General features: G+C 39.6%; 1 protein-coding gene across 6 annotated transcripts in view; it reads right to left on the bottom strand.

Moving 5' to 3' along the window:
• Positions 1–14,055, bottom strand: part of LOC118840824 (carboxylesterase 3-like) — a 47,813-nt gene extending 33,758 nt beyond the window's left edge. Inside the window, exons 1-5 of one of the 6 annotated variants that reach the window (XM_036748177.1) lie at positions 13,953–14,055; positions 6,127–6,247; positions 3,104–3,308; positions 2,151–2,289; positions 61–194 (exon numbers count right to left, since the gene is read on the bottom strand). In XM_036748177.1, the coding sequence (XP_036604072.1) occupies positions 61–194; positions 2,151–2,289; positions 3,104–3,308; positions 6,127–6,199 (551 nt within the window). In that variant the 5' untranslated portion in view covers positions 6,200–6,247; positions 13,953–14,055. Of the gene's footprint in view, positions 1–60; positions 195–2,150; positions 2,290–3,103; positions 3,309–6,126; positions 6,298–8,138; positions 8,219–13,952 lie in introns of those variants that run through there. The other 5 variants (XM_036748178.1, XM_036748181.1, XM_036748179.1 and 2 more) reach the window with 5 other exon arrangements.
• Between the last annotated feature and the right edge of the window lie 2,118 nt (positions 14,056–16,173).

Here is a 16,173-nt window from a genome sequence, read left to right as displayed (position 1 = left end):
GGGGGAAGGGCCTTGCCCAAGGTCCCCAAACCACCCTTTGTCACTTTCTCACTTTCTCACCTCAAGAATCCCTGGAATCCCAGTCTGTATTGTACTATTACCACCACGATATCTTCATAGGCCGATAAAGGTGATCCATCCAACGAGGAAGCTGCTCCAATTACTAATGACCCCGAATGGACCCAGACCATCACCTAAGAGAAACACTGATAGTAGCAACATCTTGGAAACAATCTCTGATGAAATTCTATGGCAACTGGAGGGTGTATTCTGTCTAAGGAAGTATCCCTTCCTATTGCTTGGGCTCAGAAACCCCTGGAACAAGTATGCCCCATCCCTGGTTGGCTTTGCCTTGATTAGCATGGTAGGCCTTAGGGGAAGGGCAATACCCAGGCATTTGTCCTTATAGTCTGTCCCCTCCTCCCCACAAATATTTGTAGGAACATAAAAACAGAAGTCACTATAGGGGAAAACAAGGAAGAACTTTTGCCAGGGTTTAGGAGTCTCCAAGTGAAGAAATGTTCCAGCATGGGAAAAACTCTCCTTAGGAATGAGAAGTTCAAAGGGGCTTGAACTCCAAGAGGAGTCTTGCCTTTGGGGATATGCCTTGACTTCAGTGCTGGGAAATTCTGGACCTCTCGGACACTCAGCAGCCTTAGGTACAGGGATAGGGGATTAGTTTTAGTCAGTCAACAAGCATCTGAGAACTTACTAAGCGTCAGGCATTGTGCTAAGCACTGGGGGATACAAAGAAAAACAAAATACATGGTCCTTGCCCTCAAGAAACTCACATTCTAATGGGAGAGACAACATGTAACAAAAAGAAATTGAACATAGAAAGTATGTAAAGTCTAAGAGATAGGTAACCTCAGAGAGAAAGCAATTTGTGTGTTCTGGGATGAGGAGGAAGAGCGGGGAAAGGCCTCTTGCAGAAAATGGGATATGAACTGTCTTATAGACATCAGGGAAGACAGAAGGCTGAGACTAAAAGGAAGAGCATGTCCAGCATGAGGGACAGCCTGTGAAAAGATATGGAGTTGAGAGACAATGTACTGTGTTCGAGGAATATAAAAAAGGCCATCTCTCTTTTTTTTTTTTCTGGGCAGAAAAAATAAGCATTTATTAAGAACCTGTGATATGCGAAGCACTTTACAAATATTGTTTCTTTTGATCCTTACTTGCTGGGAGGTAGGTATTTTTATTTTTTGTTTAACTTTAATTTTATTTTTTCCCAATTACACACCAAGTTAATTTTTAGCATTCATTTTTACAAGATTTTGAGTTCCAAATTTTTCTCCCTCCCTCCCCTCCCCTCTTCTAAAAATGGGAGACAATTTGATATAGATCACACCTATGCTATTGTCTCTTGATTGTAGACTCTGTGGAGGATTTTAAAGTGAGTGTAAGGAGGCTGGAGATTAGGAAGGAGCCAGGTTGTAAAGGGTTTTATCAGACAAATCGAGGATTTTATATTTGATCATGGAGGTAACAGGGAGACACTGGAGTTTATTGAGTGGAATAGTTGTACCTTCAGACTTGAGTTTTAGGTGGATGGATTGGAATAAAGAGAATCTTGAGGCCAGGAGACCAAAGGGAAGATGATACTAATAGTCTGGGAATAAGGAGATGAAGGGCAGTCACCATCAAGGTGGTGACAGTATCAGAGGAAGGGGAGTAGGATAGTATAAGAAAGATACAAAGTATACAATAGTATACAAAGGTATAAGAAAGATACAAAGTTACAACGGCAGATTTGAAAGCAGTTTAGTGTAAGTAAGGAGTCAAGGAGGACATCAAGGTTATGAGCCTGGGTGAATGGGAGGATGGTGGTGCAGTAATAGAGAAATTGGGAAGGGGGTGGGAGGAGCGGAATAAGCATTTATTAAGTACCTACTATGTGCCAGGCACTATGCTAAGTGCTTTACAGATATTATCTCATTTGATCCTCACAACAGCACTGTGAGGTAGATGCTGTAATTATCCTCATTTTGCAGATAAGGAAAGTAAGGCAGACAGAAAATAAGTGACTTGCCCAGGGTCACACAGTAAGTATCTGAGGCTGGATTTGAACTCAGGTCTTCCAGATTCCAGGCCCAGTGCTCTATCCAGTCCAGCATTAGGGGTTTCAAAGCAAAAGCAGCATTACTTACAGGTAGCTTATCCTTCTTGTGTCTGGAGGCTGGGGTGTAGATGTTAAGATAGAGACAGTCTTCAGATATGGGGAAGAGTTGATGCTTCCCGTCTAAAGTGTTTTTCATAAGATCTGTCCTTTCCAACTCCTGCAAACACCTTCATGAGCAAAAGGAAAATCACGATCCAGATTAAGGCATGAATAGACTTTATAGAGATTTTTTGAAACTAATGGGAACTATTGGGAAAAAGAGGTCTAGAAAGAGGCACTTCAGATAATAGGATCATTGGAAAGACCTTAGACAGAAGTGGGGAACCTGCAGCCTCGAGGCCACATATGGCTCTCTAGGTCCTCAAGTGTGGCCTTTTGACTGAGTCCAAGTTTTATAGAACAAATCCTTTTATTAAGGGGACTTGTTCCGTGAAGTTTGGATTCAGTCAAAGGGCCACACTTGAGGACTCAGAGGGCCACATGTGTCCTTGAGGCTGCAGATTCTCCACCTCTGCCATAGAGGCCATTTGTCTAATCCCCCTTTTTTAATAAAAGAGGAAACAAGTGTAGGGGGGTTGAGTCATTTGCCCAAGGTCACACTGTTAGTCTCTAGTATAACATTTTCAGAGTGATTGCCACAGAGCTCTGCTCCTTCGTGGGACCCATTTCTGTTGAATTCATTTTATTTCTTCTCCATACTTGCTTCCTGCCTGGTTCTTGCATCATTTAAGAAAGTTAGTCCCTGTCAAATATCTAATGGTAGTGATCTGCATTGCTATAATATTTTATGGCTTACAGAGCCATAAAAAGAGCTTACAACTGATAAACATTAACTTCTTTCTCCTTTGAAGGGCTGCTTTCAGGCACCTCCAGTATAGAAAGGAGGCGGGTCTCTTTCTCACAGCTATTGCACATCCAACTGCTGCCTCAGCCCTTCTCACAATTTAGCCATCCTGCCTTCCTTATGGTATTCATCCTCACATTGGGGGGAATACAGTGGCATCTTTTACACCCTCCCAAGGCTCAGCAGGTTGTGGGGGAGAAAATCTCCCAGCTCCCACGGGAGGCTTGGCAAATGGGACTCCCAGGAAAACATCCACAAGATTGTCAGTTCCTTTCACAGCGACCTGCTTCCCACGGACCCGACCAAACTGGGTCACCACTTCAGGCCCGGTGGCCTCTTGCCCTGTATATAGGACAAAAAGATTCTTTCAGGTTTTCTTTGGCTAGAAATTCATTTTCCATAAAAACTAGGAAGTGACTCCTCCATGGTGTGGGTTTTTTTTTTCTCTCTTAGAATATTTTTTTTCCTATTAATATCCTTATTTTTTAAATTACAGAATAAAACAAGCATTTTCATAACATAGTACAATAAAAAGATGATTGCACAAGAAATTGCAAACCTACTATTCCTTTCAAATATATAACAAATTATCATGTACATTTCTTTTTTTCCTTCCCTCTCTTCTCCTCACCTACACCCTAGAGATGGCTACCATTAGAGACAAATATATATAGATACAGATACACACATATGTAAAATTGTTCCATACATACATCTCTTTATCAGTTTTTTTCTGGAACTTTCTTCATATGACCTTTGTAGTTAATTTGGGTACTTATAATAGTAAAATTAACTTATTTTCTCAAAGTCATTCTTAAAACAATACTGCTGTCACTATATACAATTTTCTCTTGGTTCTGCTCATTTCACTCATCATTATTTCATATAAGTCTTTCCATGTTTTTCTAAGATCATTGAGCTCATCATTTCTTATAGCACAGTAGTTTTCCATCACAGTCATATACCACAACTTGTTCAGCCATTCCCCAATTTATGGGCATCTCGGCAATGTCCAGTTCTTTGCCATCACAAAGACAGCTGCTGTAAACATTTTAGAACATGTAGGCACTTTCCCTTTTTCTCTAATCATCTTTGGAAATAGACCAAGTAGTGGTATTGCTAGGTCAAAGGGTATAAGCAGTTTATGCTCTTTGGTCATAATTTCAGATTGCTCTTCAAAATGGTTGGATTAGTTCACAAGTCCACTAATGATGAATTTTTCCACATCCCCTCCAACAGTTGTTGCTTTCCCTTTCTATCATTTTAGCCAATCTAGCAGGTATAAAATAATACCTCAAGGTTGTTATAATTTGTATTTTTCCAATCAATAATGATTTAGAGCATTTTCCATATCTAGTTTACCTAAAATTCTATCCACTTCCTTAACTTCTTTCTTATTTTCTTTGGTTATCTAGTTATCTATCTAGTTTTTATCTAGTTTTGGGAGGGGAAAATTAAGGTCTCATCCTATTAATGTACTGCTATCTATCTCCATCTTTAATTCATTTAACTTTTCTTTAAAAAAATTTAGACGCTATGGCATTTAGTGCATATAGGTTCAATATTGACACTGTTTGTCTATGGTACCTTTTACCAAAATGAAGTTACCCTGTTTTATCTCCTTCAATTAAATCCATCTTAGCCATAACTGTGTGAGATCATAATTGCTTTTTTTGCATCAGGTGAAACTATAGATATTATAAAATTACTTTTATGAACTTTTAGGGCTCAGCTTGCTTTAGACTCAAAGACTGGAAAGGGTTGGAAATAGATTTGGATTAAAAAAATTCCTTAATTAATAATCCAAATGATTGCCATTATCAAGACAGAATCTGTTGAGTTTTAATTTTGGAGTCCAAAATTTTGGACTTTTTTTCTGGGCATCAGTTTCCTTATGTGGAAAATGAGTGGGTTGGACTAGATGAACTATAAAATCTTTTCAGTCTAAGAACTATGTGGAGTTAGTCACTATAGTTCTCCACTAGCATCCTGATAGAGCTCTTATGGCAGGCAAGGCATTGCCCAATGAGGAGAGCATTGCACAAAAAGAAAGGTATGATTGTGGGTTCTATAGATGGGAAAACTCTTCTCTAGTCCCTTTACTTTTCTGTCCTTACAGGTCTGAAAATCATCGCCTTCATATACCCCCAACAAGTAGGGGATGGCCAGTTGATGGATTGGAATTTCCTCATGCATGATGAAGCCTTTCCTGGCAGATGTCCAAATGTATTCATGCTGCCTATGAAACTATAACCCCCTCTCACTAAAAGAGTTAACAATTGGGTATGAGGAAATTCTGAAAGCCCCCATATTATGTGTGAATGTAATTGCAAAGCATGTGCCCCTCCCCCCTTTAGCAAAATAACTCCTTTAATATAAAGAAACATATAAGTTTTATAGTCATAGTCACACCCAGTGGTTGCACCCGTAAATTTCATAAAGATAAACTTAGGTGGTCCCAAGGCACTATCTGAGCTCACACTGTGTGTGTACCCCAGATAAAGTCCAACTACTCCTTTACACACAGCCACACCTTTCCAAAAATTGTATAAAAATCTAAGATTTTGTCCACTGGTTAGCCAGCCTAAACCAGAGCAAACCAGACAGCTTGGTCACTAAGGATGATGTACTCACAGGATGTGGGAGCCTACCTGACTGCCAAAAGGGACCCACTATCTGGTAGCTTCAATGGGGTGATCCTGTACCCCTGTAAACATGAAAAGATTCTGGCAGACAGCTCCCATCAGTCTTTCCCAACACATCCCTGGCCCTAGACATTTACACTTGCCTTTATAGTAAATATCATGTATTGCGCATCCCTCTTGACTAGAACTGAGTTATTCACGGCACCAACACTTCATCTCAAGTTTTGACATGCCATTCCTCCTGACCTGAGCTTGATTGAGATTCCAAGCAGGGAGGTCTCACTCCCAAACTCAGATCTCTATCATCATCATCTTAAGGCTACAAGGAAATGTTACCTCTTATGAAAAGCCTAGAGATTTTCATTCTGTGTTCTCTGTCTTCTGCCAAGAAGAGGGAGCCTGGCCTTCTCCCCTGTCTCCTGCTGGTTTTCCTCCTTGGCAACACAGGAAGAACTCATCGGGGACAAATTCCAGCCTACTTTCCCAAGATAGGCACTGGCCTCAAAGAGACTCACCCTCAGCTGGGAGAATCAGGAGCCAGGTAATGCAGATCAGAGACCAAAGCAGAGACTTCTGTCCTCCTGGCATGGTTTTCTCTGGGTCTTGTTGGGAATTCCTGTTTGGGTTGAAATGTTCCTGATGGAAACAAATCCCAGGATTTCAGACTGGTAGAAAGATTATTTCTACTGAGAGAGAAGAATATTAAGATTTGTAAATTTTAAACATACTTTAAATACTCCTGTGTCCAGCTTGCTATGACTTTCCAAAAAACAGAAACCCACCTTTTTTGCTGTCTTATGCCAATTGGATTGGTAAAGTTGACCAAAAAGGAAAAAACACAGATAGTAGAGGCAATGGGGGAAAACAGGTACATTAATGTACTATTGGTGGAACTGTGAACTGACCCAGTCATTCTGGAAAGCAATTTGGAACAACACCCAAAAATCTATTAATCTGTGTATACCTTTTGACCCACTGATACTGCTACGAGGTCTATAGCCCAAAGAGATCAAAGAAAGAGGAAAAAGACCCAAAGGTACAAAGATACTCATAGTAGCTCTTTTTGTGGTGGCCAACAATTGAAAACTGAGGGTTTACCTATCAGTTGAGGCGGGGGTGGCTGAACAAGTTATGGTTATATGAATGTGATAGAATACTGTTGTGTTACAAGAAATGATGAAGGGGATGGCTTCTGTGGAACCTGCAGAACTTGTATGAACTGATGCAAACTGAACCAAGAAAGCAATTTAATGCAATCACTATAATATTGTAAAGCAAACAACTTTGAAAGACTTAAGAACTCTGATCAACACATGACCAACCATAATTCCAGAGGACTCAAGATGAAACATGAAACATCCACCTTGAGATAGGGAAGTAATGGACTCAGAGTGCAGATTGAAGCATGATGTTTTTTAGGCATGGCTGATTTAGGCATTTGTTTTGCTTATCTCTACATATTTGTAATAGGTTTTGTTTTTCTTGCTTTCTCAATCATTGGGGGAGGGGAGGTGGGAGAGAGAATTTCAAAAATGAAAATAAAATAAAATTGAATTAGAAAAAAGAAGACAGCTCAAATCCTACCTTCTTCTGGAGGCTTTTCCCCAATCCACACCACCCTTACCCCCACCTCTTCCTAGTTAGCTCCTTCTCTCTGAAATCACTTCCAATTTATCTTGTCTATATCTTGTATGTATTGTTTGCATGCTTCTCCCCATCTTAGAATGTGAGCTCCTTGAGAACAGAGACTGTGTTTGCCTTTCTTTGCATCTCAAGCTCTGGACACAATGTTTCCAACATATTAAGTGCCCAGATTCTGTTTGATTCTGTCTTTAGAAGTAACTATGAACCATGTAAAGAATAAATGGCTCTTTTAAATATTTCCATGGGTGGTCTTCTTGGTCACCAAGCCAGCATGAGGGGATCCTAGTTTGTAAATTTCATGAAATATGGAAGAAACCCACCTTCAGAATTTCCCTTCTGCTTCACCTTTGGCCAATCAGACAGTATTTAGTTATACTCAGAAAAATGCTGCAGATCAAATTCTTTAAATGAATACAATTTAATCCAAAATTTCTGCTGTCGCATAGTAAAAGATCAGCATAAAGGAAGTAAAAAACTTTAGCAGAAAATTTTCCATCTGAGAAAATGGAGAGAAGAGAGTAGATACATTCAGTAGCTTGAGTCTTCAAGCAAAGTCAAAAAGCCACTCCTGCCCTTCCACTCATGGCTGTATATTAGGAAGGCAAAATTTATGATTTCAAAGAGAATCTCATATGTGCCTAAAAGGTCTGGAACCGCAGGATATAAGGAATTCTCTAGGCAGAAGGCAGGAGAACTAAAGCATGTATTTACACTCCACAATAACAAGCCCACAAACCAGCATCCCCATTTTGATATTTTCATCAAAAGCTTCCAGGCCCAATAAGTCCACCTTACCAGGGTAACCAGAAGGCCACAGAGAAGCGAGATGGTATAAGGCAAAATCGTATACATGCTTCCCCTCTACGGTAAGAAGATAACCCACTAGCCTCTAGTCAGCTCTGCTACCGGCAGCTCAGCTTCGGCTGTAGGTGTCTCTGGCTCCAACCGGAAAAGGAAAGGAGGATCTTCAAGCTGTCCTCTCCCCTCTTATAGAGTTTTTGACATCATCAAGCGCCGCCTGAACGACCAGGGCCGATTGGTTCTTGACTTGGCCCCTCCCCCTAGCGTAGACCACGTTAACACACTTCCCCTCAGCCAGCCCCACGACTCATCACACAGGAAGCTCTGGTCCTGCCCCAGAAGAGCAAGCCCCAGCGTCCAGGGAAGCTCAACGAGGCAAGCTGAGTCATTCAAAGAAAACAAAGTCCATTCTGGCTACAGGCTGGTATCCTGTTTGCCTGTGGTGGAAGCTGGTGTCCTGAAAAATCTTTGTTCTTGCCTCCTGCTTGTCTTTCTCTGTCCCCTAATTCCTCTACCCAGTCAGGATTGCCCACCCCCTCCCCTGGGGAGCTTACTTATTGGGACCTGGAAGCTTGAAAGAGGGGTGGCATTTGGATAACCTTCAAAAAAGATGATACATTCACAAAGAACTGAGGGTTGCCTGTACATATGTGTCTCCTCTGTGATGTTCTCTTTGGTAGGTTACCACACTACTGTTTATAGCAGGAAAAGACAATTAGTTAATTAATTAGGCTTTTATTTATACATTTCGAATTATAAATTCTCCAAGGCTCTACGCCTAGTTCAGAAGTCTTTACAAATTAAAAAAAATGACATGTTTGGTCAATTAACAAATAGCTTATGAAATTGTTATAAATAAAAAAATTGTGATAAAATAAATATATGGTGAACAGAAATATAATAAAACAGGTATAGATTTTATGAAATGTTTACCTGAGGAATGCAGTCCTGCTTTGTTTGTTGAAGACCATAAAAAGACTTTTTTATGATTCTAACAATGTTAGGTAAGGAAGAGTAAAAAGGAGGGAATTTAATCAACTAATTGCTCTTTTCAGTTCCAAAAGGCATAAACATTGGGCAGAATGCATACTCTAAGCCTTGAATTTGTCCTAAGTATGAGAGGCTTCTAATATTTGTTTTCCTGAGGACTGCTATCAGTTTGGCATTAGATGACCACGATTTTGCTTAGTGCCAACCAAATTTCACCATTACTTTTCTCTTAAAGGCCCTTTCATATTTATTTATGAAGCCTTTCTTGATTCTTAATTCTAGTGCCATCCCTCTGTTGATTGTCTTGAATTTATCCTGTATATAGCTTATTTGTTCTAGTATGTAGTTGTTTTTATGTAGTTTCCTCCATTAGACTGTGAGGTCCTAGAGAATGGGGACTTTTTTGCCTTTGCTTGAATCCCCAGAGTTTAGCACAGTGCCTGGCACACAGTGTGTCCTTAATAAATATTTATTGATTGACTGACAGACTACTTACTAGCGTCACAGAACAAAATTGCAGATTTTACAGGTCATAGATTACAGATTCGTAATTTATTATAGATCGTAGAACAAAATATTGGAATATAGAATATAGGAATTATAAAGGACCATAGAACAGAATATAAATGTGAATGTTAGAACTGAAAGAGTCCTAGAACAGAAGGTTACAATATAGAATGTTAGAGATGGAAGGTACCTTAGAGATCATCAGGGCCAAGCTTTAATTTTCTGGTTTGGGAAACAAAGGTTTTCCATAAGGAAAAAGCTTTCCCAGAGTTATATGGGAAGTAAGTTGAAGAGCCAAGTCTCCTGGTCTTAAGTTCAGCCTTCTTCCCACTATATCAGGTAGCCTCTCTTTCTTTTATATGGTTATTGTCTCTGATGAGGTTGATTCTGGGTAAAAAGCTCTGCTGATTCCACTGGTCCTGTCAGAATATTGAGGGGGCAGGACCAGAAGGGAACTGTTTCAGCAGGCCCTCACCAGATAAGGCCTCCAGGGGTACCCCTGTATTTCTTTGTCCAAAGCAATCAACAGCTTTGCCTTCCATCCTCTTCTACTGAGTCTCACTCTGTACTCTGATTATAATCTGCCCTTTTACATAATCATAGCTCACATTTCTATAGTGCCTTAAGGTTTCCGAAGCACCTTCCTCATAGCAGCCCTGGGAGGTAGGATTCACAGCATCACAGTTTTAGAATAGGAAAGAACTCCATCTAGTCTTAATCCCTCATTTTACAAAGAAGAAAATTGAAACCAAAGAGAAGCAGCAAGTTGCCTAAGTTCACTTGGGTGGTCAGAACTTGAACTCCAAATTTAATGCTTTTCCCACTATACCATATTGCCCTGACCATTTTACAGATGTGGAAACTGAGAACTTTCCAAATGAAATTGTCTTCCCATGATTGTACAGTGAATTAAAGGCCTCCTCAGAAAAGTGATTATAACCTTGAAATAGCCAAGAATGTTGACCTTGGAAAGAGGAAGCCAGGGGATAACCCACAGCTTAGATGTCTTGTCCTTAAGAAAGTGAAGTGGCTGTGTGGTCTCTTAAGTTCAGAACATTATGGAGGCAGACAGCTTCTTGCTTACGTCGCTCAATGATGGGTATGTCACCCACTGAGGACAAAAAGGGTCAGGATGAGCTGGTGAACTACTTTTTGAGGTGGCTTTTGAATTTGACTGCCTTTCATCTAAAAAAAGATTTCTTTTATTTTTACATGACCTACATTTCTCAGTATCACTTTTATAGTTAACCTACCCTAGGGTTGTAAGCCTAGGTTTTGTTTTTCTCTAGGGTACACATTTCTATAGTTCTTATACTTGCACTACTGAAGACTTTGGGAGGTTTAGGAAGTAGGGGCATACCACACACCTAGCACCCAATCTGAGTATGTATGAAACAGTCCCTTGCCACCTACTCACATAGGAACAGAATGAATATGAAAACCATAGAATCATAGAGTCAGGTGGGACCACAGAAATCATGTGATACAGTCTATCTGGTAGCAAGTATCTCTGCTATAATATCCCAGAGAAGTGGTCATCTAACTTTTGCTGAAGCACTGTCAGAGCCAACTACTTGAAGGCAACTGAGAGGCCACTTAGTCCAACCACTTTGTTTCAAAGATGAGGAAATCCATTCTCATAAGGTTAAGTGATTTGCCCAAGCTAACATAGGTAGTAAACTTCAGAGGCAGGATTGGAATCCAAGACTTCTGACTCCAAAACCAGGACTCTTTCCACTGTACCATTCTGGTTTCCAACGTCTTTCCTATAATGAGTTGAGACTTGCTCTCTAACTTCTATCCATTGGTTGTAGTTCTGCCTTCTATGCCAAGCAGAACAAGATATTAGGATTACATTACTTATTCCACATGACAGACAGCCCTTCAAATACTTGAAGACTGGAATCAAGTTTCCCCTAAATCTTCTCTTGTCCAGACTAAATATCCCCAGTTCTTTTGGTTAGAGTCTGAGTGTTCTTAGAAGCAGCTAGGTGGTTCAGTGGATAGAGTACTAGACCAGGAATCAGGAAGATTTGAGTTCAAATCTGGCCTCAGACACTTACTAGCTATGTGACCTTGAGCAAGTTACTTTACCCCACCTCAGTTTTCCCCTCTGTAAGATGGGGGTAATAATAGCACAACAACCTCTCAGGGTTGTTGTGAGGATCAATTGAGATAATACTTGTAAAGTGCTTAGCACAGTGCCTGGCTAAATAAATGCTTGTTCCTTTCCCTTCTTTTGGCTAGTTTTGAATCTTCTCCTGGTCTCAGCCAGTCTCCCAGAGACAAGGAACTGGTTTTGTATATTTATCAGAATCCAATATTCTTTGTATAATATGATCCCCAGATCTGTACATAATAACACCACAGATGGAATCTGCCTCAGGCAGAGGACAATGAGGAATTTGCCTGTCATGTTTGGGGCAAAATATCTCTGTGGAAGCAGCCTAAAACCACATTAAAGTCTTTGTCGGCCAAGTTTCACCAATTGTGCATAATGACCTTGCAATGACCAAAACACCCCAAGGCCTTTTCATATGATCCCTTGTCTAAGTTACATCTCTAAATGGGAGCAAAATGTTTTGGCTCTTCTCCCTCGCCCCCCATTTCTTTTTTCCTCTTCAGGAAAAAATAAAATGAAATAAAAACCACACACGCAAAGACAGATAAAGAACTATTTTGAAATGCTCCCTTTTGGCTTCTAAGAAACCAAATCCTCTCAAATCAAGTGCTAGAATTGGAGTCAAAGGTCTGAGTTTGAATCCTAGCTTTTACCCTTCTCTCTGGCACCAGAGGGCCCAGATGTCTTTTTTCTTCTCATGGTATCTTCATGTTGAATAGTATATATATCTACTATAGTACATATATCTGCTATGTGTTTTGCTCTACTTGGTTGGATTTGCTCTTCTTTGTTCTTTAACTCAACCCTGCAGCTGAATGCTCTGTACCTGCTTGATCCTGGATGTGATAACTCTTAATAGGTAGATGATGGAAAGAGAGAGAGAGAACTCCCCCCTTCTCCTAACTGGATTCCAGAAGAGGTGCAAGGGAAAAGGCAAGGAGATTTTCCCTCTCAAGATCTGGCTTCCTCCAGTTTAGCTGGCTTTTTTCTCAACTGCCAGAATTCCTCCTTTCTCCAGGTACTCTAGAATAGCTAAGTCTGCTTTTCAAAGGCCACCAGGGATATGGCCAATCCTTTAGCCAGCCAAGGAATAACAAACCTGTACAATTCCATCAGTTTTGATTGAAGACTTAACAACACAAATTACCTGTTTGCCAAAAAACTCCCTATTTGACAAGAACTGCTTGGAAAACCAGAAAGAAGCCTGGCAGAAGTTATTTTTTGATAAACATCTTACATCACATTCTACAATAAATTCAAACTGGGTATATGGACTGAATACTAAAGAATATACCTTTCACAACTAGGGATGGAGGGCAAATTATTAAGCAAAAAAGCAATTAAAAATAAAATGGAGAAATTTGATCACATGAAATTGAAAAGCTTTTTCATGAACAAAAGTAATGCCACTTGGATAGGCAGTGTCACCTGGGGAAAAATCTAATATCAAATATTTCTGATAAGAAGCTAATATCTAAGATATACAGACAAATATATGTATATATCCATATACATCCATCCATCCATCTCTGTCTCTGTCTCTGTCTGTCTGTCTGTTTCTTCCTCTCTTTCTCTATCGCTATCTCCAAAAGCCATTCCCCAATAGATAAGTGGTCAAAGAATATGAATAAATAGCCCCACCTTGCCCCTGCCGACAATTGCAAACACTTAACAACCATGTGAAATAATCCTCCAAATCACTAATAAGAAAAGAAATGAACTTTGAAGTTTCACCTTACATAGAGAAAACTGGAAAAGATATAAAAAATAGGAACAGTCAATGGTTGTAGAAAGATGGGCACATTGGAGCATTGTTGAAGCAGCTATGAATTGGTAAAGCTGCATTGAATGAAGCTCTTTGGAATTTTGCAAATAAGGAACTAAAATGTCCATGCCCTTTAACTAAGAGATTCCAGAGCTAGGCATATACTCCACAGAAGTCAATGACAGAAAGAAAGCCCAGGTGTACACCAAAAAATTCAGAGCAGCATTATTTTGTGGCATCAAAGAATTGGAAACAAAGTGGATGCCTATTGATTGGGGACTGGCCAAACTGTGGCAATGAAAATAATGACCATTGCCATTGAAAAAATGAATAAAATAAATTTATAGAATTATGGAAAGGCTTTCATGAACTGATGGAAAGTGAAGTAAGTAGAGCCAGGGAACCAGTACACACAGTGACTATAGCAAAGCAAATGCAAAGAACAGAAGCATCGGGAAGTGATATGGTTTGAGAGGAGGGAAGTAGACATAGAAAAAAGAAATCAGCATTACCAAAGTAGCCTGACTCTCCTTTGCTAGGGCTGCTTTAGCGTCCAGACAAGGTTCTCCTCCAGATTCACTGAAATGTTAATTAGCAGATTTTCTCTGGGAGTTTTCTTTCTGGAGTACAAACTCCATTGGAAAGCTGCCAAGAATTAGCCCTAGTCAAATAATAGTCAGCTCCTAGATTTTGAAATTGTGCAGTCCTTGGATGATGCTGGGTGTAATAAACAGGCACATGATTTAGAGTTATAAAATTGGGTCCGAATATTCTTTCTATCATTTAATAGCTTAATACTTTTTAATGGTTTTATGTGCAATCATCTTTTTTTTTATTCTATTATGTTATGGAAAAGCTTGTTTTATTTTCTAAATTTAAAATAAATAATTTAAAAAAATAGCTGAATAACAAAATAATGATAATATAATAGGAATAGCTAGCATATACACACAAACACACACACACAATTTGAGGTTTGCAAAGAGCTTGACTATCATTCTACCTCTCTGGGCCTCAGTTTCCTTGTCTGTAAAATGAGAGTTAGATTAGATGATCTTTAAGATTACTTCTAGCTCAATTCTATTGTAATGGGGGAACTTGCCAATGAGGGTCCAACTTATAGAGTATGCTCAGTCTGTTGCCAACTCCTGTGGAAGCTTTGTGAATCTGCTTCCTATAAGATATAATGGAGGGGCCCTTTCCCTCTCTCCTTTTGAGCAAACTCCAATATCCTCTTAACTTTCCTATAGGCTTACTGTGTGATGACATAAAGACTTTTAGCTGACTGATGAGCTAGAACTCGTGGGCATACACAAGGCCTGAACAGATGAACTCTCTCTTTCCTGGTGGTGAGTGAGGCAAAAAGTGCTACAAGCGACTTGGTGGGGGACACCCACATGTGTTTGTGAATGCACAGTGTCTTTATTTTTTTCTGTCTCTATTGTGTTTATATTTTTTTAATCTTAATTGAACGAGTATTGGAGACAGACCAGGTTATGACCTTGTGAGCTTTGAAAGGTTAGAAGAGAATCAATCATTTACAACAGTAACAGAGTCTAATGAGGAAATCAGTCCTGAGGAGTGATATGCTTGACCTTGCCCAGCAGTAATACAATCCAGAAGAAAAAAAGGATATGTCTCTCAAGCAAGGGAGCAACTTTCCTGTTGGCTATGTCCCACCAAAGTGAACTTGGTTGGGGGGAGTGTTTTGTAAACACCATTTTAAGGGACCAGTGTGGTAGAGGACAGTTTAATCCCAATTTCTATATTTTTCTATTTCAGTCTTTTCTATACCTCTTCAGGAAATATCCCTTTGTAAAAGCTAATTGACGTAAACCAGTTAACTGATATCGAGGTGATATTAGCTAGCTATCAACAAGGGAGAATCCCCCTAAATGAAGGCTCATGAACAACAATATTGGAAAACTATGTCCAACTCCTCAGGGTTACCCCTAGACCCTGAGGGGAGCAGTAGCTATTTGATATCTGGGGAGCTGACCTGCTGATGAGAATGGGGTGTGGGAGAGTGAATTACATGCAGTCTGGGATACATTGTTATTTTACGAACATTATGAGGTAGGGAGGAATTATTGTCCCCATTTTACAAATGAAAAAACTGAGGCCGAGAAGGGGGATGTGACCTGACAGAACATATAGCAAGTTAGTAGCTGGGCTGGAAGCCCACGCCTCCTAATGCCCAAACCAGAGCTCCTTTCTGTAGACCACATATACTTTAGATAGTCAATTTTTGTCTTTTGTTCTTTTAACCAATTTGTATCCTAAAATCTGTCACTTTCCTTTTGATATTAATTTTTATTACTATTGATTGGAAGATCATGAAATACTTAAAACTTCTTTTAATCATAAACAATAGATGTCAAAAAATACAAATAAATAATTATTTCTAATAAGGGGTAAAAACCTTTGTAGAAACTATAAACATTTAACAAGCATTTAACCATGTAAAAATTAAGTAAGTTAATAAATAAGAAAATAAGAAAAGGCTTTTGTTCTGTGTTCATTACAGGTTGATCTGCTATCTCTACCTTTGTTCTTTCTCCCTCTCTTCCTTTCTTTCTCCCTCCCTCTCTTTCTTTCTTTCTTCCTACTTCCCTTCCTTTCTCCTTACCACTGCTTCTTCCTCCTTCTTTCCCTCCCTCCCTCCTTCCTTCCTTCCTTCTTTCCCTTCTTCCTTCCTTCCTTCCTTCCTTCCTTCCTTCTTCTGTCTCTTTC

The sequence above is a fragment of the Trichosurus vulpecula genome, chromosome 3 (assembly GCF_011100635.1).
Source record: "Trichosurus vulpecula isolate mTriVul1 chromosome 3, mTriVul1.pri, whole genome shotgun sequence".
In the NCBI taxonomy this organism is placed as follows: Eukaryota; Metazoa; Chordata; class Mammalia; order Diprotodontia; family Phalangeridae; genus Trichosurus; species Trichosurus vulpecula.
The sequence above is the reverse complement of the archived record's forward strand: the minus strand, read 5'-3'. Positions and strand labels throughout refer to the sequence as shown.